Source organism: Anopheles moucheti, chromosome 3, assembly GCF_943734755.1.
Source record: "Anopheles moucheti chromosome 3, idAnoMoucSN_F20_07, whole genome shotgun sequence".
NCBI classification, from domain to species: domain Eukaryota; kingdom Metazoa; phylum Arthropoda; class Insecta; order Diptera; family Culicidae; genus Anopheles; species Anopheles moucheti.
This window is the reverse complement of record NC_069141.1, coordinates 79,603,394-79,627,070: the sequence shown is the minus strand read 5'-3', so window position 1 is coordinate 79,627,070 and position 23,677 is coordinate 79,603,394. Positions and strand designations below refer to the sequence as shown.

Sequence of the window (23,677 nt, the reverse complement as noted above, 5' to 3'; positions counted from 1 at the left end):
ATTTTCTCTGTCACTTCCTGCTGATACGCACGGAAATTATTGGACGCACTCTGCGGAAACCACGTGCAGTTGCTGCTAAAATGTAGTGCAGCAGCTTGCATTAGTCGCAAAGGAAATAAAACTGCATGGTAAGTACTGTACAACGCATTACAATCACCGCAAACGCGCTGTGCGTGGGGCCTTATTCTCCCTCAGCCAGAGCAGATGGTGATGCACACGGCGTGTGCGACGCCTTAACCTCCAAAGGGGTTCTTACTGTAAAATGCCATCTTTCGACCATCTTTGCAGGAGAATCTTTTCGTTCAGAACGAAGCACGTTAGACAGATTTGTGAAGAGCGTTGTAATTTGGGTTTAATAAGCGCACCTACCCGCTGACGGTTTGACACCGAGATGTATCTGTACAACTTCATCTTGCAACGTGCCACCGGCATCACGCATGCCGTGCACGGAAGCTTTGCCGGCACCAAATTGCAGGAAATTTTGCTTGCCAAGGGCAAAGGTTTGGAGCTGGTACGTCCGGATCCGAACACGGGCAAGGTTCATACGTTGCTGCAGACCGAAGTGTTCGGCGTCGTACGTTCGCTGATGTCCTTCCGACTTACGGGCGGGTCGAAAGGTAGGTTAGCTTCCTTGTTATAGTGTTTTTTTGGCAGAGCTATAGTCGATTACACATTTCATGTATTTGCCTATAGCCTATGTATTGCATTTTGTAACATGCAATTGATACTTTTCCGGATGCCACGATGGTTATTGTCAGTACGAAAGTGAGGTTATGGTGTGCATCATCAATCCGTAGAACATGTACATGTACGGCGTTTCTTGCTTCGGGTACACTTTTGCTGTCCTAACCGGTCAGGGGAGTAGTGTGCAAGAAAACTCATGTAACGCCCATAGCAAGCAAGATACGGACGCAAGTCGCTTTTGAGGAAGTGTTGAAATCATGCCTTGAATTGAAGCTTGCGCTTACACCTTCTTATGCCTTGTAAAGGATTTAATTTCATGAAACAAACGGCCGTGCGCGACCCATTAGTGAAGTTTTCGTTATCTATATACATATTTTCTCTTTTGTACAGATTATGCCGTGATTGGCTCGGATTCGGGACGCATTGTGATACTGGAATACAATCCGGTGAAGAATCAGCTCGAAAAGGTTCATCAGGAAACGTTCGGCAAATCAGGATGTCGGCGCATCGTTCCCGGCCAATATTTGGCAATCGATCCCAAAGGCCGTGCCGTCATGATCGGTGCGGTCGAAAAGCAAAAGTTGGTTTACATCTTGAACCGCGATTCCGAAGCCCGGCTTACCATTTCGTCCCCGTTGGAGGCGCACAAATCCAACACGCTAACCTACCACATGGTGGGCGTAGATGTCGGCTTTGAAAATCCAATGTTTGCCTGTCTGGAGATCGATTACGAGGAGGCTGACACGGATACAACGGGTGAAGCGGCTACCAAGACGCAGCAAACGCTCACCTTCTACGAGCTCGATCTGGGACTGAACCACGTTGTGCGCAAGTATTCGGAACCGCTTGAAGAACATGCCAACTTCCTAATATCCGTACCCGGTGGAAACGACGGTCCGTCCGGTGTGTTGATCTGCTCGGAGAACTATTTGACGTACAAAAATTTGGGCGATCAGCACGACATCCGCTGTCCGATCCCGCGTCGCCGCAATGATCTGGACGATCCTGAGCGGGGCATGATATTCATCTGCTCGGCCACGCATCGCACCAAATCGATGTACTTCTTCCTGGTGCAAACGGAGCAGGGCGATATCTTCAAAGTGACGCTCGAAACCGACGATGACGTGGTGTCGGAGATAAAGCTCAAGTACTTCGACACGGTACCACCAGCGACGGCCATGTGCGTGCTGAAAACCGGTTTCCTGTTTGTGGCTTGCGAATTCGGCAATCACTATCTGTACCAGATCGCGCATCTGGGCGATGATGATGATGAACCGGAATTCAGTTCTGCGATGCCACTGGAGGAGGGCGATACGTTCTTCTTTGCACCGAGACAGCTGAAGAATTTGGTTATGGTGGACGACATTCCATCATACGCGCCGATCCTCGGCTGTCAGGTCGGAGATCTTGCTAACGAGGACACGCCGCAGCTGTACTTGGCGTGCGGTCGGGGACCTCGTTCCTCCATCCGGGTGCTGAGACATGGTCTGGAGGTGTCGGAAATGGCCGTATCGGAGCTGCCCGGTAACCCGAATGCTGTGTGGACCGTCAAGAAAAGAATCGACGGTAAGTGGATTTTTCGGACTGTTTGTTTTTATCCTTGTTGAAGGGGATACAGAAGGACATGATTTGCGTTAGCGACCATAAAGAAAGTTAATTATTGATGCCATTCCATGGTGTGTAATTGACGAAGTGTCCCAAACATTTCATGTCTAGCTGTATCCCATAAAACATAGCAAATTAAGCACAATGAGAACTATGATAATAATTCTAAAAGCTGGTGTTCGTCGATAAGTGTGATACGATTAACCTAAAGACGACATCGCAATAATGGAATACATACGTTGTTACCGATATGTCGGAATCATCCATTAATTCCCCTTTGTCCGTCTTTAGGCTGGTTGTACCCATTCCCAAACATGAGTAGAAATTGCAATCACAAACACCAGTTTTCCTCTCATTTCCAGGCATTGTGTGAGAGAAGTGTGTTGGAAATGTGATCCTATGGTACACACACACTTTTAAAAGACCGTTGGGCCAATAGGTAAGAAAAGCGATAGATTTATGATAGGAACGAACTACTTTACTACCACTGCTTGAATGTAGCAGCGCGAACTGTTAGGCAACATTTCATTATTAGCACGAGCTTATCGAACCGTGCCAAAAGCCAATTGCGTTTAAGGATCCCTGGTGGATTGTTGTGTTGTTTTGCTTTCTTTCTTGCAGACGAGTTCGATGCGTACATCATCGTATCGTTCGTAAATGCAACGCTTGTGCTGAGCATTGGTGATACGGTCGAGGAAGTGACGGACAGTGGCTTCCTCGGTACGACGCCGACCCTTTGCTGCAGTGCGCTCGGCGATGATGCATTGGTGCAGGTCTACCCGGACGGTATTCGCCACATTCGGGCGGACAAACGCGTGAACGAATGGAAGGCGCCGGGCAAGAAGACCATCATGAAGTGTGCGGTCAATCAGCGCCAGGTGGTAATTGCGCTTTCCGGTGGCGAGCTCGTGTACTTCGAAATGGACCCGGTAAGTAAAGTTTCACTGGCGTAGTAGAGCTGCGATGGTGCTTTTGCGTTCTTTTCCCCGTTCTCTGATGATCTTATTGAAACTGAATCATTTTGAAGAATGAGCTTCAATACACAGTGTGTCCTGCAGTTCTGAATTGTTTTTATACAACATGATGAACATTAACAAGTGCAATTGATTGCGTTATTAATTGTAATCGTTCTTCTATTCGCTTACTTCTAGACTGGTCAATTGAACGAGTATACGGAGCGCAAGAAAATGCCCAGCGAAGTGATGTGCATGGCGCTGGGATCGGTGCCCAGTGGTGAACAACGGTCCTGGTTTTTAGCCGTCGGTTTGGCCGACAACACCGTGCGCATTATATCACTGGATCCGACGGATTGCTTATCGCCCCGTTCCATGCAGGCTCTACCCTCAGCAGCTGAATCACTGTGCATCGTCGAAATGGGCACAGTCGAGTCGTCCGAGGATGACGGCGTCACAACCACGACTGGATGCATTTATCTAAACATTGGCCTAACGAACGGGGTGTTGTTGCGCACGGTACTGGATCCGGTTTCGGGTGACCTGGCTGACACGCGAACACGCTACCTTGGCTCACGACCGGTCAAGCTGTTCCGCATTCAGATGCAAGGTTCAGAAGCGGTCCTGGCAATGTCGAGTCGTTCCTGGCTGAGCTATTACTATCAGAACCGTTTCCATCTAACGCCTCTCTCGTACGAAACACTCGAGTACGCTTCCGGATTCTCAAGCGAACAGTGCTCGGAAGGTATTGTGGCCATCTCGACGAACACGCTGCGAATTCTTGCGCTCGAGAAGCTAGGAGCCGTTTTCAACCAGATAACCTTCCCACTGGAGTATACCCCGAAACGGTTCGCCATTCATCACGAGACGGGCAAGCTGATCATCAGCGAGACGGACCACAACGCGTACACGGAGGAAACGAAAACTATCCGCAAAAAGCAGATGGCGGACGAAATGCGTGAAGCGGCCGGAGAAGATGAACAGGAGCTGGCAAACGAAATGGCGGACGCCTTCATCAATGAAGTGTTGCCGGAGGATGTGTTCTCCTCGCCAAAGGCCGGCACTGGAATGTGGGCATCCCAGATTCGCGTGATGGATCCGATCAACGGACACACGTACTCGAAGGTACAGCTGGCCCAGAACGAGGCGGTACTGTCACTAGCTTTGGTGCGCTTTGCTGTTGACCAGAAATGGTATGTGGTGGCCGGTGTGGCCAAAGATTTGCAGATTAATCCCAAAATCAGCGGCGGCGGCTTTATCGATGTGTACAAAGTGGATAGCCAGACGCACCAGCTCGAGCACATGCATCGGACAGAGATTGATGATGCGCCGGGTGCGCTCTGTCCGTTCCAGGGGCGACTTCTGGCCGGTATCGGAAAGGTGTTACGCATCTACGACCTGGGCAAGAAGAAGCTGCTGCGTAAATGCGAGAACAAACACATTCCCAACCAGATCGTCAACATTCAGGGCATGGGACAGCGTGTGTACGTGTCGGACGTGCAGGAATCGGTGTACTGCATCAAGTACAAACGGGCCGAGAACCAGCTCATCATCTTTGCCGATGATACACACCCACGGTGGATCACATCGGCCACACTGCTCGATTATGACACGATCGCGACCGGTGATAAGTTCGGTAACATCTCAATTTTACGCCTACCACATTCAGTGTCGGACGACGTGGACGAAGATCCGACCGGTAACAAAGCGCTGTGGGATCGTGGCCTGTTGAATGGCGCATCACAGAAGGCGGAAAACATTTGTACCTTCCATCTGGGTGAAATCGTGATGTCGCTCCAGAAGGCAACACTTATCCCGGGTGGTTCGGAATCGCTTATCTATGCTACGATGAGCGGTACGGTTGGTGCGCTGGTACCTTTCACGAGTCGCGAAGATTTTGATTTCTTCCAGCATCTGGAGATGCATATGAGGAACGAAAACCCACCAATGTGTGGACGGGATCATTTGAGCTACCGGAGCTACTACTATCCGGTGAAGAATGTGATGGATGGCGATCTGTGCGAGCAGTTCACCTCGCTCGATCCGGCTAAGCAGAAGAGCATTGCGTCGGACCTGGGACGGACGCCCAGTGAGGTAGCGAAAAAGCTCGAGGACATCCGGACGCGGTATGCGTTCTGAATCTGCGCAGCTGGCTTCATTTGTTGTCTCTGCCCCATTTTCCGGTGCATTTTCATCTCAAACGTAAGTACCAGGCACACATCCTTTATCCTACTATAAATGTGATGATTTACCGAACATGACCTTTGGACACCTAAGAATAATCTTTGGTTTAGAACTCTTTCTCTGACAAGCAACAAGTTATCCCTTACGATCCTCTTATTGCATCCATTTCAACATTGCGATGTCTCGTTCTCTTTCAGATTGTCCCACATCTTGTCCCCTGTATTCATCTGTCGTATCATGGTAAGTGTTATTTGTAATGTTCGTTTTGTTTAATGCTGCATATTTCATGATGATCCATAAAATATGACCTTTGGACACTTAAGAAATACCTTTGGTTAAAACTACGTAAAACACTGAACTTCACTCTTGTACACTAAATTAATTATGAGTATTCAGGGTCTTTTTGACTAAATTTAAATTTGTTATTGACTATTACTTACAGGCTGTTGTCCGTCGTAAATGCTAGTTAATAGGTTATCCTTTGTTCAACTTTATGCTGTGTGCTTAATGTGTAATCTGTTGGAGAATAGAGGAGGATCATCTTCGAAGGTGTGAATCAGTATTGGAATAAAATCGACTTGCGCACCATTTTGTATGAACGTAAGTTTTTTAGCGCATTAATCTCCTAATACAATGACATATCCTGTGTACGATTTCAGAGTAAATAATTAATATTTATTCTTCTTACAGGATAATATGGACAATAGCACCTGGACTGATTTTATAATTGCGTTAACAACGCAATATTAACATGATAGAAAGGTAAGCAATTATCATGAAACATTGGCCATACGCCTTGAGCTAATAGTGTGTAGATCCATCCTAACTCTCTCTGCTGCTTGATGATCTTTACATTTTCGCAAGATAGACTTATGAACTATATTGATTTGAAGTGTAAAACTGATCGATTATCGATTTACAACCAATCCAACAATACGAAATATGTATTTGAGTTACTAAGCTGTCTGTTTATTATTTAATTTCAGCCGTATTTTTTACTTCCAATCACTGCTGTTGCCAGTGTTCCACTGCAAACACTAATTAAAATGGTAAGTGTGTTCTTTTTTACTGTATCATAACAATGTATGAATAGATGCTTTTTTCCATTCACATGATGGTAATTTAATATACTCTGACGCCTCAATATACTCAAGGTTGAAATGAAATCACAACTCCTCAGCTGATAATGTAATATCAAGCATGATGTTCCTCTCTTGCATATACTAGAGCACATTAAACACTACAGTAACAAGTGTCATTTTATTCCTTTTATTCCATTCCAGATCAGCAATATGTCTCTTATCCTATGTACAAATGGGCGCTTGAGAAATATTTTTTAGGTTAGTATTATTTGAAGTTCATTCTTCTATTCTTCAAGTTCATTCCATCCATTTTATACGTGATGATACAACATTTTTGACCTTTGGATACCTCAAAGAATATATCTTTGGTTACTTCATAAAATCGAACTGAAGCAAACCATTGATTGTCTATAATAAATAGACTTATTACTCTATGGTTAAGTAATCATTTAAATTTGTTTCTTTTCAGTTCATATCACCATATATTTCAATCTTGGCCTGTATTGCTGTTGGGAAAAACATCGTTCTTGCAAAGTACAGGTTAGTATTGTGCATAAATTGTTGACAAAACTGATGAGGATTTTTGGATTCAAACGAATCATAAAACCGTGTCGTCAGTCATCTCCAAGCCAATTGCTTAAATGATGATATAGATTCATAATACCTTTGGACACCTCAAAGAATATATCTTTGGTTACTTCATAAAATCCAACTGAAGCAAACAGATGATAGACACTTAAACTCCATAAATTATCGGCTTTCCGTTGTTGTTGTAATAAACGACTTCTTTTTTACACTTTCAGAATCGACATTTTGGTCATGAATTGAACGCACCCTAATCTAAATGAATGGAATGGACATAGTAAGTAGGTAAGTTGTTTAAAATTGAGTACATATGAATGATCATGCAAGTCTCGTTTAATTTCTATTACTTTTTGATGAATCATTACATCTGCGCAAGATAGACAATGAATTTACATTGATTTTAAATTAAGTTCTGAACCTAATAATTTCTTTTAATTCCCTGTTGTACTTAATTAACTAGAATCAATCATTATGTATATATTTTTATCTTTTTTGTTTTCATGTTGACGCGTTTTGTTCATCATCACAGTCGCCAACAAGCTTCTACTGGCACAGTAATTCGTTTAAGAGTAAATGTAAGTATTTCCTCTACCGACACCCGATAATTTTTACTCTCGTAATCAAATTCACTCGTTTGTTGTTTTAAACTACAAAAAGACTTTAATAACGTGTGTCACGTAAGGCATCTTGTAGTCTAAAATACCTCAATGAGTGTCCAACATGATGTTTATTTTAATATACGCTAATACTGGCAATAGAATGATTAAAAATCTTAATGCTGATAATGATGTATCAGACAATAAATTTTATGTCGTTTTGCAAATAAAATCGAATTATAAAAGTTCTATTCTTTTTCCATTTCAGTGTTTCCTGTTTTTTGGGAATGTAAATTGGACATTTGGAAATCTTAAGATACAGGTACGTTCCCGTTGATTATAGTAATTAGCTTTGCCTTACCATATGTATAAAAATAGTTGTTTTAATTATGATGAAAAAAAAAATCATATAAGTTCGGACTTATGACCTCCACAATGATTCTTTAATTAACTGACACGTCAGATTCGTCAGATTTGTTGTCAAGCACTAAAGTATCAATGTAATTGCTATTTAATAACATTTATTATTCGTTTTTCTTTCATTTTTTACATAGAATGCACGCCAAACTTCAGTAACATAGGATGGAGATATAATATATTCAACCCTTTCATCATTAATCCTCCCTTCCCTTTCTGGGGGCGGCCGGTCGAATATTGGTAGCGCATCACCAATGCATCACCAGCATCACCCGATGCGGCGCTGAATGTGTTAACTCGAGTGAATAATAAAATACATTCTAATATATTAAAAAAGTGTAATAAATGTAGATATTCTTTCATAACCAATGAAAGTATTGAGATATTATATTAAGTGTTAGTGAGATATTATATTAAGTCACTTTAAGTGAGTGTTGAGTTGACGACACCACACTTACTGCTTACCTAATTTGCCGAGGTTCGTTTTGACTTGTGGTCAGCGTCTTGTGGGGAGACACGGATCGACTCAAGATTTGAATCTTGATCAGACGTGCTGGTTGAATCCTTTCTTTACGTCGTACGCTTTTTGACCGCCACGACCAAGTTGTTGCAAATTCGGAAGAATATATTACAGACGTACAGTTTGTTTAGTTGTCTTTCTCCTTTTTTTTATTGAAAACTAAACTTTTTAACCATTTCATATGATAACTTACAGTTGCTTCACAGCTGAATAACTTTATGTTACAACGTTACTATAACACCTCGCTCTTGCCCTTTCTCTCTCTCACACACTTATTTAACTTCAACTATTCATTCGGTTTTACACATTTTACAACAATTCCTCACTCATCGTCAGCCCGGTGCCGATTCATCGGAAACTAGATAGTTTCTCTGTGCGAAAGTAATTTTACAACTGCGGTTCCGCTAGTTCCTATATAACAATAACATTTTTGACTCTCTATTTGACTGTCTATCTGGCCAAAATCATTTCACTCCAAATGGTGTTTTCGAGGATGGAGAAAGAAAATAGGCAATAATAACGCTTTTTTATTACTGGTCAATGAATGTTCGGTTGTTGTGGTTCATTAAAACTCCTCTTCGGTACGAACATCGTTCTCCCTTCATTGCTACAAATACATTTATGTTGATTTCGAAAGGAGTGTGAGGATCTTCCTTATTGCGGGTGCTAACGTCAGTATGATCTCTCTCGTTTGTTGGAAAAGCCCACAAGGATCTTCGATCGAAGGAATTCCATCGATATCCTTTCGTTTGGCGATGATTGATGAGAGACGAGCCTAAAATTGGTTAAATTTTCCTCTAGCACTTGTTTCATCTTCCTCTCTTAGCGTCAAACGACGTTGCTCTCAGATAACTTCTTGCCTGCAGCGTCTATTACGTTTATGTTGCTAATCACGTATCGCGCATTGTGCATTTCTCATTTCTTTTACTACATTTTTCATAACTCATGCCGTACCGTTGTTGAAATTCTGTAGCCTTACACGGCATTAACCCATCATGTTTGTAGCATAAATTAAACGACCATTGTTGCATTTTAAATGCATTTCCATTGTTCCTCCACGTGCTTCCAAAGAGGCTAGGGAAATTAACAATTCGTTCCATTTTAGTTTATTCGCACATTTTCGCTACGGGTCTCACGAACATCGGGTAGTGTGGAATACGCCCTGGTTGCGCTTTAGTTTTTACATCAGCAAACATAACACCACATATGGTGTTCATTCTCGTGTATCGGCCCTTCTTTAAGCCTATTTTTTTCATTTCACTGTGTACAAGTGAGCGCTTGTATTGCAGTGTAAACAATTGTCGTTCGAAATACTACTATTTGGCTCCCGATCATCTTAAATGCAGCTACTAAATTGTTGCTCTTTCTCTACTTTATTCTAGGACCTTGTTGGTCCATCGTTTTCACATTCCCACCTGAACGATGTCTATCCTTGCCTAATCAGCCTTTTGCATTCCACTAAACGAATGCCTCGCTCTTTACACACACACACACACACAGGGCGCATACATTAAAAGCGTCTTTTTGTTTGCATTCATCCTAAACATATTCGCCTTTCGTTTAAAAATTCTAAAAGAAAGGATGTTCGAGATATAAACATGAACACAAAAAAACAATGCATGTTAAAAGGTAAAAGAAAACAGACCTACAGTAACCCACAAAACGCTAAAATAACAATCTTTTTTGCTATAAATTAATGTTTTCACATTTGAACAGAACAAAAAAAAACACAAATGCAAATATTTCCGTTCTTTACATTCTGAACAACGAGCTCTTGGTGATCTTTGATCGTGTAACTTCCTAGGATCGCTTTGGCAAGCTGCGATGGTCGATATCGCCTGTACGCGGGAGATCGACGATCGATTCTCAGAAAGCGATATCAACTGCACAGCATACATAATATCAGTCACAACTAGCAGGACGCACCAGTAGCAAGGATAGTAAAACAGCCCAATTTGGATGTTGCCTTGCTATACAAGATCGATTATCGACAGATCCTTTTTGTTCCTTCGCTGCCTTCTCTCACCGGTGCATGAATGTGATTTGGTTTTGAGCAACTAACAGTCAGCCACCACCTCATAGTTATTTCGCGAGGGAAAAAGGATATTGAACTACTCCTAACATATGTAGATAAAAGGTGGTACGTGCGTACGTCTTGCAGGCCGTTATCCCCTTTTGTTTTGTTCTACTTTTACTGCTCGTTCGCCTCCTGCGTAAGGCAGTGATATATTTCCACCAACGTTCCGTATTTGTCCTACATCAAACAGGTGTGTGCCGCACGGTTGGAAATGAAGAACGCAACCGTCAAACCGCGTTCGGTGAAAGACGGCTGGCTTATCATAAACGCGATTGTTCTTAGCGGCCTTATTTCAGTGCCCTATACACGGTCCACACACATACGGACGTTGCTAGTGCGGTCATTATTCGGTGGCTATACGTGGCAAGCCGGTTACCAGTGTGTACCAGTACTACCGGCGAAGATGCACCTTCCGGTACCGGGATTTTCATGAGGTTTCTCTGTTTTCGCTCCACCTAAACCCACCGCCGTACAAAAAAGGATAAAACGATTAAGTGTAACCAATAGGAAGGATAAGATGCCCAATATCGTTTGTTTTATCTACAATGGCTGCCTACCTGATATTCTACACACGGATCACAGGTCCAACAGATGGCGTATAGGCTTGTGCAGAACATCGATACCGCGCAGAAGGAAGCACTGTAGATTGTGAGCTTTTCCCGCCAGATGAGACCTGCGAAAGATGGAAAGTACCAACCATTATTTCCCAAGCACTCGTTATCGAACACCTACGGTTGGACCAAACAAACTCACTAATGGCTATCGATGCTGCTCCACTGATTAAGGAGGTTTTGTGCAGACAGTTCCCGACTGCTATCCATCGTTCCGTTTCCTCACCGAGTCGGGTCGGTTCGATGACGATGAACCGCACCTTATCAAACAGTGCCTTGTTGAGGTCGGACTGGAACATTTCGTGTGCATTTTCACCCTCGTACACTTCCCGTATTACACGAACGGTAGGGGATATCAGCTCGCTGGAATAAAAGAGGAGAAGTATAATAATCGATCTCATATTTATCATTTGGTGATGCATGTTATGGCTCCTAATCTAGAACTAACCAGCCATGTAACTACTTCAATATGTACCAAAAATTGGACATTACATCTACTAAATAATGCATAATTGTATACCTTTATCCTTAACTAAAACAGTTAAATGTAAGTAGTGTTAATATTCTACTGATAGTTAACTATTTGAACCAATAGACTATATGCACCAAAATTATCTTATAAATAGAATAATTTTCTACTGATTATAAACATTCACTATTCCCTTAGAACAACACTCACTCGATGGGACTTAATCGTTTGGTTTCGGCCGGATGCTCGGACATGTTCCTCACGCACAAAGACCGGTCTTGTAACACTTTCGCCTTCCTGGAGTTGTTACGATTTCCTTATGCTGTTTATATGATGGCAAGGGTTAAGTTTTCTCCCAACTATTACGGAAATGCGACTTCCGACTCAGTGGACACTGGAACACAAATGAGCTGCACGATGTAAAGCAGCAACAGAAGATCGGTCACTCAATTCGTCCGGTTCACAGTTGGCCAACCTTCCGCTACTCGTGCGCGCGTACGTCGCTTACTATGACCAAGGGAACAATGTACTCTCTCGAAGGCTTTCGCGATGGTTGCGTTTCGTGTTACGGTAGGTTAGTGCAAATTACTGTAAGGTCAAGGTTTGAGCAACGGTTTCGTGTGTGTTTTTGGCATCAACGGTCAAGGATGATCGATGGAATGTTGGTTGGCGTGCAATAGGATACAAAAAGGAACAAACAATTAGTTAGACACACATTTATATGCATGAAAGGCCTCTGGACTGTTCTTAAGTTTATGATCCCTTAAGTGATAATGAACTTACAACAGGCAGGAATCCGGATAACCAGCTTATGACCAATCAAAGTTAAATATATGTAAATACAGCTAATAACAATTAAATGAAGTAGTTAAACAACCAAACCAAATTGAGCGTACTCAGCTGGATCGAAGCCGGCTTGGACCAAAATAGAACATAAAAATAGAATCGCATACGATTGAAGCTTACACACGAATTTACGAAAATAGACATTCCCTAACCCATCGGTAATACAATTGGCAAAGTGCACAAAATGACACAAATCATTAAACTTTTGGATATCCATGTAAATTGACCTCCTCACGTCTGGTTGTGGTTGTTTGCTCCACTGAAGCATGCGATTAAAATGAGAAGGGTTGCTTCTCAAGTTCAAGGTCATTTTCCTCATCGTTACAGACGATGATGATGGGGTCGGTGTCCGTTTTTGCTGGAAGACGACGACATTCACCACAAAATACAGGAATGTACTGTATTCCTACGACAGCAAGTTTTTCCCAGACGGGTATCATTCTATCTATTAGCAGATACTTGATGAGTTAACCTTCCATTCGGCAACACTGGGCGATATTCGCGAATCTCAGCCCGACCCCGTCTCGTACATCTTCTCCGGAGTTTGATTATGTAAAGGAGTCGCATTCCCGAGAATGAAACACACAGGCCCGTACGGTGGACGGGATTGTGCGGGGAAGCTGCTGTTGGTGCCACCGGAGACCGATTAGCAACCCGGCAAAAAGCTTATGCTACACGACGTCTCGGTATCATTGAATTACCTTTCACTGCTGCTGTCTGTTTCACTGGACATTTTCTATGCATGCACTTTCTTCCGCCTGCTAATTGCACACCATCAGCTTGTTTCTTTCGGATTCTGCACGTATTCGTCTTTCCTTTTCTTCTTCTTCTTCTTCTTTTGCGAAACAGGATATATCCTTCTATGTAGTGAGACCCTAGGGCTTTCTCCACATATTCAAAGGCTTACTGTTTCCTTTTTTTAGGCTTTCGACTGAATCTTGCGACTTTTATAATGTCATCTGCCTTGTTTGTTGGTTCGGTGTCTTGTTTTGCTTTTTTCCGCTTGCTGGCGAATGCATCTTGTTGACAGTGTAGTTCATGGAGATCTGTTTATAATTTATCCTTTGTTTCTTGTAATGGGGTTGTGTTTTTAAATTTCTATGTTCTGCTCTTTCATGAATTGTACTATTTTTTTAATGGTTTTGCCATCTTTCTCCTTCCAACTAAGCTTTAGTTTATCCCAGGATATGAATGGATTAGCATCACGTTGAGTTTTGTACTTTGTACAGTGGAAGACTTTGTGTCGACCTGTTTCTGGACAGTTGCACGTCTGGCAATTGCCATCTTCTACTATTCTCATTTTGTATAACCAATACTTTGATAAGTCATGTCCAGTCAGAATCTTATTCATGGTTTTTATCTCATTTGCGTTGAGTGGAATATTTTCATACCATGGGGTAGGATTGAATTCTTTTTGAAATTCTTCAAATTTTTTCCCTTTGTTGCTACATTCTACTGAGTACCATTCTTTAGTCTGTGCCAACATATTAGTTTTTATGATATTTGTTGTATCACTGATTCTGAGTTTGTTTTGTACTATGTTTGAGGATGATGTTCCTTTTTTCGCAAGTTCGTCAGCTTTCTCGTTTCCTTCTATGTTAATGTGTGCTGGCAACCATCTAATTTCTGCGTTAATTCTTTCGCTTGTGGCCAAAATGTCATATAGTGTTTCATCGATGTAGTTTTTTTGTTGTGCATTATTCAGGATGTGACATGCTGCCTGGCTGTCTGTAAATATTGTTGGGTTTCTGATTTTGTGCTCTTCAGCTATCTCTAATGCTTTTTGTATTGCTGTGATCTCTACCGATGTAATTGGTACAGAATTTTCTAATTTGTATTTAGATGCTATGTATTGATTTGATTTTTCATACTGTTTTATGAATATTCCTATTCCACAGCTATGTTCTATCCTACTCCCATCTGTGTATATGATAGGTTTAATTGTTGTTATCTTTTTGATTTCCTCTTCATATTTATGTTTGAGAATTATTTTGCCATGTGGCGTGTTTTTTGTTACTTTTTCTATTGATTCATATTCTATAGGAATTTTTTTACTTATTGTGTTTACTTTTATGTTCACCATTTTTTCAAATATCTCCTTATTTTCAGTGTATATTTTTTCAATGTAAGTTTTTTTCTTGTCTGTAATGTTACCACTATTGATCTGTATTTGTTCACGATGTATTTTAGAATACGCAATCGTTTTAATCGTTTCTTTAGTAGCTAAGTATTTACATCTAATGTGTATTGGAATTTCTGCTGCTATGGTCATTAATGAATTTGTTGGAGTTGTTTTACTGCAGCCTGTAATTTTCCTCAGGGATTGATTTGCTATTGTTTGTAATGATTTTCTTAGAGTTTTGTTTGCATTTCCAGTGTATGATGCTCCTTGTTCTAGAATTCCTCTAACTATAGACCTATGTATTGTTATGGTTTTTCTTGGACTTAGTTTATTGTTTCTATTGCATATGCGTCTAATTATGTTTAGTCTCATCCTTGCTTTGTTTTTCAGACTTTCAATTTGTTTTTTGAATTTGAGGTTTCCCTCAATCCATGTTCCTAAATATTTAAAGTTTGTTACTCTTTCAATGTCAGAATTATTCATTCTGAGTGTTATAGGATGTATATTTTTTCCAAATACCATGTATTTTGTTTTCTCTATATTCATCGGAAGTTGTAATTTATCTACTTCCGTTTTGACACTGTTTAGTGCTCTTTGTAATTTGGTTTGTAGTTCTTGGGCTGTTTTTGCTTGTTGTATAATGATAAAATCATCTGCATATTGTATTATGTGAGGTTTAACTTGATTATTAAGGTCATGAATTTGTTTTGTGTAAATATTAAATAATGTTGGGGACAGTACATCTCCTTGAGGTAATCCGTCGGATACTAATTTTTTAATGTTTGTATTTTCTGATTTAATTTCAACTGTGCGGTTGTTCAGAAATTCTGCTATCCATCGAATGATGTCTAGTGATATCTCATTTTCTTTTAATGTTTTAATCAGTATTTCTGTTTTTACATTATTGTATGCACTGTCTAGGTCTACAAATATGACCCCCGTTAGTTTTTTGTTCCTTTTGTTACTATTGATTTTGTTCGTTAAATAGTTTATACACTGATTTATGGAATGGTTTGCTCGGAACCCTAATGATGAGTTTGGAATAATTTCCTTAACAGCACACTGTTTTTGCAATTTTTTAAGCACTGCCATATTTATCATTTTAGTGCGTGTTGGAAGTAGTGCTATAGGTCTATAATTTTTGATTATTTTTGGATCTTTTCCCGGTTTTAATATTGCTATCACTTTTATCTTTTTATATTGCTTTTTGATTTTGCCTGTTTTCCACATATTGTTTGCCTCTTTTATAAGAAGTTGTATGGTGTCTTTGTTAAGATTTTTTAGTATATCATAAGATATGTTGTCCTCACCTGGAGCTGTGCTTTTCTTTTTCTTTAGTAATTCATGCCAATTTTTCTCATTTAGAATATCTTCTGGAGTCGGTATGTTTTTATATCTGTTTTGGTTACCTTTAGTGTTTTTTGGGAAATTGTTTTTTAAGAATTCTTTTGCAGCTTGTATGTTTGTTTCGATAAGGTTTTCCTTTTTTTTGTTGATATCTTTTCCTTCTAATCTATTCACGAATTGCCATAATTCGGTTGTACTGGTGTTTTTGTCTATTTGTTCTAATTTTTCTTCATATCTTCTTATTTTATTTGATCTTTTTTGGAACCTGAATTTAGCCAATGCTTTTTTGTATGCTATTTCATTATTGATGTTTCTATCTCCATTGAAAATTTTTCTTTTATTATTTTTTTCCTTCCATGCCTTTTCTGTGGCAATATTCCACCATGTTCGGGGAAATTTTTTTGTTACTTTTGTGTGTTTCTTAATGGTTTTGTTGATTTTTCTGCAAATATCACCAGTTGTCGTGTTGTGAAATATATTCATGTTTTTTAGATCTGTAAATACTTTGTATTTGTTTACGTATTTTTTTCCTCTTGTATGGGGTCTTTCTTGAAAGTGAGTTATAATCGTTTTGTGGTTTGAGGCTCCCATGTGGTGATGTAGAACTTCTCTATCGCATTTCTCCATAATATCTTCTGACACAATGGTGAGGTCTATTGCTGTACACCTTTTGGTTTTGTCTGTTGGTATGAATGTAGTTTCTTTTTTATGTAATATTGTAAATTGACTGTCTTCTATTTCTTCGATTAAAATGTGTCCTTTTTTATCATTATATGGGTTTCCCCACGCCGTGTGATGGCAGTTCAGGTCTGCTGTTATTATAACCTTTTTTATGATATTAGGTTCGTATAGTATTTTTCCTATTATTGTTTTGAATTTTTTTGGGTCTGTGCTAGGAGCTGCATATATTGCTATAATCTTTATGTTGTTTTTAATCAAGTTGATTTCGGTGATCTGAACATCGTCATCATACGGGATATTTGTGCCTGTTTGGAACATAATGTCCTTTCTTATGTAGATTGCGGTGCCACCATAACCGTCTTCTCTGTTATTTGTAATTAAATTGTAGTTTGGTATATTGACCTTTTTTTGTGTTTCATGGTCTAACCATGTTTCCATGATGCAAGCTACCGTTATATTTTGGGCTTGCAACATTCTTCCTAACTCATCTTTGTTTTTGTTTAGACTTGTTATGTTGGTTTGTAGGATAGTAATTTTTTCCGACATTTTATTTTTATTTATTTATTTTTTTTTTATTTTTTTTTTTTTTGATTTTCTGTATTATTTACTGTTAACCTTAATTCTGATTGTTTTTCTGACTTTTGGTTTTTTTTGATTGCGTGTTTTGTTTAACAGTCTCGTTTTTTTCGTTATCCGATGAAGTGTTCCCACCATCCGATACTAATCTTTTACCCGTGGAATTTGATTTTTCATAATCCATTCTCTGGATTTTTGCTAGAGAACTTTTAGGTGCCTCCATTTTATCGTTACGTGACGTTGTGTCTGTTTGAGGCTGACTAGCCGGTTCGACACTAGTTTGTGTCTGTTTTTTTGTGATCGACTGTGAATTGGCGTCGCCTCGAGTGACTTCCGAGAACAAACGGCTGTTCACACTTGTCTTGTTGCTTTTGTTTTTCCTGTTTTGTGTACAGGACACTCCATAATGGAATTGCTGGTCGCAATATGCGCAAGTTGCCATCTGGCCTCTATAACTTATCTTTACCCGCTCTCCCTTTATCGAGACAAAGGACGGTATTGGTGTATCGATCATCATGGTCGCCGATCGATTACCGTCCTTTATTCCCGCGAATAGCGAGGGGCTTTCCCAGTAAAGGTCCTTTACTTCAAGTACTTTGCCGTATTTGGCTAAATGTAAAGCAATTTCAGCATTGGAGACGTTGGACGAACAATCCATAATCTTAACGATTTTTGAACTGTCGTCCATACGAATTGGAATAAAATATTCCTTTTCGTTGCACATGACACTGTGCTTGTTGTCGTGGAGTTCCACGAATTGTCGTGCTTCGCACGCCATTTTGAATTCTATAACCGCCGTCATGGCGGAATTCAAAAGCTGAACTTTTACCAGCTTTGCCGGTTCTAGTTTCAGCTTTTCAGCCAGGAACTGCATCACTTCACCTTTAGTAGGTTTTTTTGGGACTTGGGAAAAGTCTACCCTAAGGGTAGCACACAGTTTTGACTCCATATTCGGTTGATTGAAAAACTTTGTATCGCACTTTTTTAACGTGTTGTCACTATGACGCTTAACACCGAACCGGTCTTTCCTTTTCAAACGACTAGAATAATCCGAGATATTTTTTATCACACTGCTCTCGCTCGTTGCTGTCAACTGCCAGCTGTCAGAACTAACGCCGCGGCGAACGACAGTTCCACCGTTACAGTGCGTTTCAAAATAGACGCGAAAGCGTTACGTTCATGAAACTCCGGTTTAGAAGTGTGTTTTAAGGTTTTGTTGATGTGATTAATTTGTTCTACTTTGTCTCTTTGCATTGAAATAGTTCAACGTGTTCTCTAGTTGCAGTATGCATCAAAAATTACCGAAACAATCCACATGTGGGATTGTGCAAAGTTTTCAATCGCACGGTATCAACGCCATTTTTAAAGATATGGGGAAATCCACATTTGACAGTTTCACACAACAATAACAAGTCATAGCAAACAGTGGAGTGGTACGGGCTGAATTCCAGAAACTAGCCAGCAAAAATCCTTCCATATGGCCTGCCATGGCCATCCATAATCTGTTGTGCGATGTTGCTTTGTGATTATGTTTTCCCGTACACGTTCCTCAGTACAGAAAGATTTTCGAGCAGGCAATTACCGCAATCAGCTCAAATAGTGCACCGAACAGCAGCGAACCAGCACACGCTCGTAGCACAGAACCCGTTTCATCATAATTATATAGCCAATCAGACGGCATTCCTCTTTTGAAGAGCAAACGTGTTGTGCAATCGAATATTTATTTCAGCTTAAAACGTCGGAATGTGATGTGGCACCAGCTTCCTTACCGAGCGAAAGAATCGTCGATATAGATACATACCAAAGTACCCCGAAGTTGTTCACATCCGGAACGGCACACGATGGATAAGGTGGAAAAGATATTCTCCATCAAAACGCCCCGCATCAAGCATAAGGATTTGAAGTGCAGGAATGGATGCGGATTTTACGGAAACGTTCAGTGGAACGGGCTGTGCTCGAAGTGTTATCGCGAACGGTCACTGAAGGAACGGCACACGAAGCGTAAGTAGAAGGGGGTTGTACTGGTGGTAGTCTTTTGCAGAAACAACAACACACTCCTACCATTCGCCTAGGGGCGGTTATCGTAGAAAGCATGCAAACGTTGTTATGCTATTGGCATTTGCTAGCAGATCGTACATGCGAAGCGTGCTCATGATAACATTACGCTACATTATCTCTATTTCCTTTTCGTTTTAGCATTTCGACTGTCGAAGAACGATCAGTCAAAGCAAACTGCTCGAGACTCGCAGCATATATCCGGCTCGGATCTTGCAACGGCTTCAAACAGTCAGTCGGGGCAACAACAACAACAACAAAAACAACCCCAACAACAATCGTTGCATTCGAAACTGTTACCGAAATTGTCGGGCGACCGGGACGAGAAGAAGAAAAAGTTAAATTTGATAGAATTTATAAAAAAATCCACACCTGGCCGAGGTAATTCACCGACATGTAGGTTTCATGCTAAAGCTTTTCTAAATGGAGAAAATTTTTTTATCGTTGTAGATTCAGAAAAATCTCGCCAACATAGTAGGCAACCTGTTGAAAAGCTAGAACAGGAGTACATTGATGCGCTCAAAGCGCTAAAGATAGATGATGCGGCCAAACAGGAGTTGAAATACTTCATACACATGCTCGACCAGCAGATACGCAAAAAGTACAGCACGGTCAGCGTGGACGATCTGTCGGAGCTGGTGCAGAATGGGTACAAAAAGTTTGGCGATTACATGCTCGTGGAAAATTCCAAGTTTGCAAGCGCGACGGAAGAAATGCGCAAGCAGGTGTTGGATTTTTTCGAACGCTGCGTGATGACGAAAAATCACAAATATTTATTTTCACCACCGTCAACCGACGACGAGGATAAGGATTCGTCTATACACAAGCACATCCGGCGGCTGAACTGGATTACGGCCGAGCATCTCGAGTGTAGCATCGACGAGGTGAACTCGGAGGTGCGCGAACTCGCGTACACCGCCATTACCGAGCTGGCATCGGTGGATTCGTTTCTGTCGCCGAAGGAAAAGCTTGACTGTATCGTGCGCTGCTGTCAGCATATCTTTAACTTCCTCGAAAAGTCGGTCCAGGGACCGACCAGTGCGGACAACTTTCTGCCCGCGTTGATTTTCGTGGTGCTGAAGTCAAACCCGGTGCGATTGCATAGCAACATTAACTATATCACGCGCTTCAGCATCCCATCGCGGTTGATGAGCGGAAGAGATGCTTACTATTTCACTAATTTGGTATGTTTTTCTTTTTTGAGGGACGAGTTTGGTGTGGGGATAAGATTATCGTTAAATCACTTTTTTGTTCCTTACAGTGTGTGGCGATTTCGTTCATCGAGGACAACATAACGCCCGAATCTTTGTCGTTGACACAGGCCGAGTTTGATAGTTTTATGTCGGGTGAGCGCGAAGGCACATCCGCGTGGGAAAGCGCCCTGATAGCGTGCGAAAGTTTGCATCAGATATCGGAAAACATGAAGGTGATGAACACGATCGCGTCCAAAAAAGATGAACTTTATAATGGGATCATTTCTCTGAACGAGGAAATCGATGCATTTGGGGTAAGCAACGACTCACAAAAGTACTTCCTTTCGGTCACCATCTATATTGATGTGTTTCCTTTGTATTACATTTGTTTCTATAGCAAGAGATACGACAAACAGTAGCAGAAGTACTCGAACGTACACCGCTGGTACTTCAACCGTGTAAAACACCGGCCCGTGTCGTGGCGCTCAGACAGCAATATATGTCGTCGTCGGCAGCATCCGCGTACGTTGATCCTGCCTCGGTACAACAGAATGTAAGCAGTGGTCACTTTACCTCCAATTTGGTAGCAATCAACAAATCGGTCAACATGGAAGCTGCCACTGGCAAACCCAGGCCGATCGATGGTGCTGGTGCGACACCTAACCGATCCACGTCCGGACCATCTGCCGGTGGTACCGGGTTCGAAGTGGAACGGTTAGCGCAGAGGCTATCAAACACGCTAACGACACCGCTCGTGTCGGTTGACGCAGGCCCATCCGATGCTGGTGCACCAACGTCACCATTTCATGGCATGAGTTCGAGCAATTCGGCCGACCTGCTGTCCGCATCGCCATCGTTCGACTATAATAACATTTTCGATGCGCAATCACTGGACGGACTGGTTACTCCCGACGATTTGGCGACGGATTTCATACGTGGCATCCGCAATATCAACTACGATTTTGATTTTTCCGACCACAGCGGTGAGAACAGTACGGCAGAAGATTTTGATCCGCGGGCAACATTTAAACCAGTGCCGAGCGTTGGATCAGACCGTACGAAACCGATGTCGCCCTTCGATCTGGAAGAGTTTGATCCGCTGTTGCAGAGAAGCGACGGCACCGTCCGACGTCCTGCAGAACCATTGTTACCACTGCCGTTACAACCGTCGGCAGCACCAGCGGTAGCTCGGGAGCCGGGCTCCCTGCTGGATGATTCACCGGGTTCGCTGATGCTGGAGTCTCCGCTAAAGCCGACCGTTGCCGATTTTCATGGATTATCACTGCACGGGTGTAACATACCGACGATTACGTGCGCAACCGGAGTGCTGCATCCGTCGGGAGGTAGTGGAGGGAGTGGTTGTAGTGGAAGTGGTGGACAGAATGGCCCAAAAGCTATGGCAGGCGATCGCAATGCTAATAGTGACACTAGCTTAATATAGGCTGGTGCAAACGATTTGTGCAAAGGAAAACGGAAACGGACACATGCAAGGAAGGATGACCGGATAGTGACTTGTTATTGTATAATTATCAGAACGAGACATACGGATAGGGCAGGACGGTTAAAAGTAAATAAAACAAAAATTGTTTGTTATTTGTTTAGTACAAGATGAAAAAAATAAACACTTATTTGCTAATTCAATCGATAAATCAGAGTATTAGAATGTAAAATAGTTAATATGTTTGTACAAGCTCGTTACTCGTTCATATAAATACGTTCACCACTGTAGAGTGGGAAATTCGATACCGACATTACGACGGTTCCCCATAATCATTCCGTGGGGTGCAGAATAATGGGAGGAAAAAGGTTAGAAGCAAAACCTAAACAATCTCATTTCGTTCCGTTCGATGCTTTTTAGTTGGATCAGCAAAAGCATATTGGCGGAGGCTGAAAATGTTTGCTCCATTGCTTAAATCGACAGCTCAGTAAGATTTGCGGTCGCGAATCGGGCGTCCAGCGATCGTTGAATGATTGTTTGCAAAAGTGAGATAAACAGCTGTGTGATGTGCAGTGCGTTGCCTCGGCAACGTACCAACCTGCATGGAAGTTTCTAAAAGTGACTGGGATAAAAAAGCATCAAACCTTGGAACGGAGCTGAGATGTCCAATTCTGGTAATATGCTCATGGAATGTTACATCACTAGGTTAGAAACGCAAACTAGGTCAAAGAACGCAAGGGAATGAACTTCAAATGAAGTAAAAGTGAGTAGCTTTATCCAACCAGGCGTAATCTCCGAACGTCTTGAACAAGGATTCTACTTTAGCCTGGGCAGGCATACATTGCACTCATGACCCACATAGTGCAACTTTGACCATGAATCATGTTTATTGCGGTGCCGCACCAAAAAAAATCCATGCAACACCTTCTGAATCTCGAAGATCCGCCACGAAGTACGCGTTATCAGGGTGAAGACATGTGTACCCACGCGACATTGTCGGCAGTTGTGATGCTTTCCTTTGGTTACCTGTTTTTTTTTTTGCTTTTCTTCTCGTACTCCCTGCTTGTTTCACGATCGCGCACGATGGTCCTGTACGTGCGTGCAGTTGCGAGTACCACGAAGTCCCATCTGCTGCACGCGCCACGTACAGTGTGGGGCGGCTTATCTTATCAAGGCTGTTGAGCAGCGAACCGGAGAAACGGCTGAAACGAGGAGATGTTCGGATGCATGGCGATGCAGCCTCGAGTCTATTTACCCCTCGGTGATCTCGCTTTTGCTGTTGATCCTCAGGTAACGACGGTGTGCGAGTGCAGCTCTTGCGTACCTGCTTATGAATATTTGTGGTCCCTTCGACCAGATCTGCCCATCAGTTTGTAACGGAAAGTCATTCAGTGCGCAGCAACATGTTGTTTTGATCACGCCACCCGCAGTGCAGAGTCACTCAGTGCCACACAAGTTCCTTACTGCTCGGTACCATAGCGCTACTCCGGCATTCCGATTATACTGCCACGCGTGCTCCGAAAAGGTGTCCCGACCCGGAGCAAACAGTTCATGGCAGAACATTAATTATTAACAACAAAAGCGTTAATCACTAATCCAAACAAATCCGTGCTAGTGATAACTGATTTGTAAGTGA

General features: G+C 41.8%; 3 protein-coding genes across 6 annotated transcripts; 2 read left to right on the top strand and 1 right to left on the bottom strand.

The window, feature by feature from the left end:
• LOC128301871 (splicing factor 3B subunit 3) lies at positions 1 to 8,439 on the top strand. Of its 3 annotated transcripts, XM_053038529.1 has the most exons (15): positions 1 to 128; positions 289 to 617; positions 1,075 to 2,250; positions 2,911 to 3,218; positions 3,441 to 5,444; positions 5,624 to 5,666; positions 5,869 to 6,026; positions 6,117 to 6,188; positions 6,413 to 6,475; positions 6,710 to 6,766; positions 6,978 to 7,048; positions 7,312 to 7,378; positions 7,623 to 7,668; positions 7,958 to 8,011; positions 8,244 to 8,439. In XM_053038529.1, the coding sequence occupies exons 2-5, from the start codon at positions 392 to 394 to the stop codon at positions 5,379 to 5,381; spliced, it is 3,651 nt and encodes a 1,216-aa protein (XP_052894489.1). In that variant the 5' UTR covers positions 1 to 128; positions 289 to 391; the 3' UTR covers positions 5,382 to 5,444; positions 5,624 to 5,666; positions 5,869 to 6,026; positions 6,117 to 6,188; positions 6,413 to 6,475; positions 6,710 to 6,766; positions 6,978 to 7,048; positions 7,312 to 7,378; positions 7,623 to 7,668; positions 7,958 to 8,011; positions 8,244 to 8,439. The 3 variants fall into 3 exon arrangements, with proteins under 3 accessions (XP_052894489.1, XP_052894491.1, XP_052894490.1); XM_053038530.1 differs by lacking the exon at positions 289 to 617 and having other exon boundaries at positions 13 to 128; XM_053038531.1 differs by lacking the exons at positions 3,441 to 5,444; positions 5,624 to 5,666; positions 5,869 to 6,026; ... (6 more) ...; positions 7,958 to 8,011; positions 8,244 to 8,439 and adding an exon at positions 2,652 to 2,728 and having other exon boundaries at positions 2,911 to 3,047.
• A 322-nt stretch (positions 8,440 to 8,761) lies between these two features.
• LOC128303584 (transmembrane protein 11 homolog, mitochondrial) lies at positions 8,762 to 18,426 on the bottom strand. 2 transcript variants are annotated; one of them, XM_053040580.1, is made up of 5 exons: positions 18,390 to 18,426; positions 13,331 to 13,450; positions 11,457 to 11,677; positions 11,261 to 11,376; positions 8,762 to 11,158 (listed from the first exon to the last, which is right to left on the bottom strand). In XM_053040580.1, exons 2-5 carry the CDS (start codon positions 13,360 to 13,362, stop codon positions 10,991 to 10,993), a joined length of 537 nt encoding a protein of 178 aa, XP_052896540.1. In that variant the 5' UTR covers positions 13,363 to 13,450; positions 18,390 to 18,426; the 3' UTR covers positions 8,762 to 10,990. The 2 variants fall into 2 exon arrangements, with proteins under 2 accessions (XP_052896540.1, XP_052896539.1); XM_053040579.1 differs by lacking the exon at positions 18,390 to 18,426 and adding an exon at positions 11,994 to 12,371.
• Positions 18,427 to 18,822: 396 nt separating this feature from the next.
• Positions 18,823 to 22,238, top strand: LOC128301848 (rab5 GDP/GTP exchange factor). Its single transcript, XM_053038496.1, has 5 exons — positions 18,823 to 19,356; positions 19,552 to 19,791; positions 19,861 to 20,594; positions 20,672 to 20,917; positions 21,001 to 22,238. Exons 1-5 carry the CDS (start codon positions 19,197 to 19,199, stop codon positions 22,042 to 22,044), a joined length of 2,424 nt encoding a protein of 807 aa, XP_052894456.1. The 5' UTR covers positions 18,823 to 19,196; the 3' UTR covers positions 22,045 to 22,238.
• The last annotated feature ends 1,439 nt before the right edge of the window (positions 22,239 to 23,677 follow it).

Bases quoted from the DNA above. Each gene is read 5' to 3' on its own strand.
- LOC128301871 (XM_053038529.1), top strand. From the start codon at position 392: ATGTATCTGTACAACTTCATCTTGCAACGTGCCACCGGCATCACGCAT. The intron at 618-1,074 runs GTAGGTTAGCTT...TCTTTTGTACAG, and splicing joins ACTTACGGGCGGGTCGAAAG to ATTATGCCGTGATTGGCTCG. The intron at 3,219-3,440 runs GTAAGTAAAGTT...GCTTACTTCTAG, and splicing joins TGTACTTCGAAATGGACCCG to ACTGGTCAATTGAACGAGTA.
- LOC128301848 (XM_053038496.1), top strand. From the start codon at position 19,197: ATGGATAAGGTGGAAAAGATATTCTCCATCAAAACGCCCCGCATCAAG. The intron at 19,792-19,860 runs GTAATTCACCGA...TTATCGTTGTAG, and splicing joins AAAATCCACACCTGGCCGAG to ATTCAGAAAAATCTCGCCAA. The intron at 20,918-21,000 runs GTAAGCAACGAC...TTGTTTCTATAG, and splicing joins AGGAAATCGATGCATTTGGG to CAAGAGATACGACAAACAGT.
- LOC128303584 (XM_053040579.1), bottom strand. From the start codon at position 12,037: ATGTCCGAGCATCCGGCCGAAACCAAACGATTAAGTCCCATCGA. The intron at 11,377-11,456 runs GTGAGTTTGTTT...CATCTTTCGCAG, and splicing joins AGCAGCATCGATAGCCATTA to GTCTCATCTGGCGGGAAAAG. The intron at 11,159-11,260 runs GTAGGCAGCCAT...CGGTGGGTTTAG, and splicing joins ATCCGTGTGTAGAATATCAG to GTGGAGCGAAAACAGAGAAA.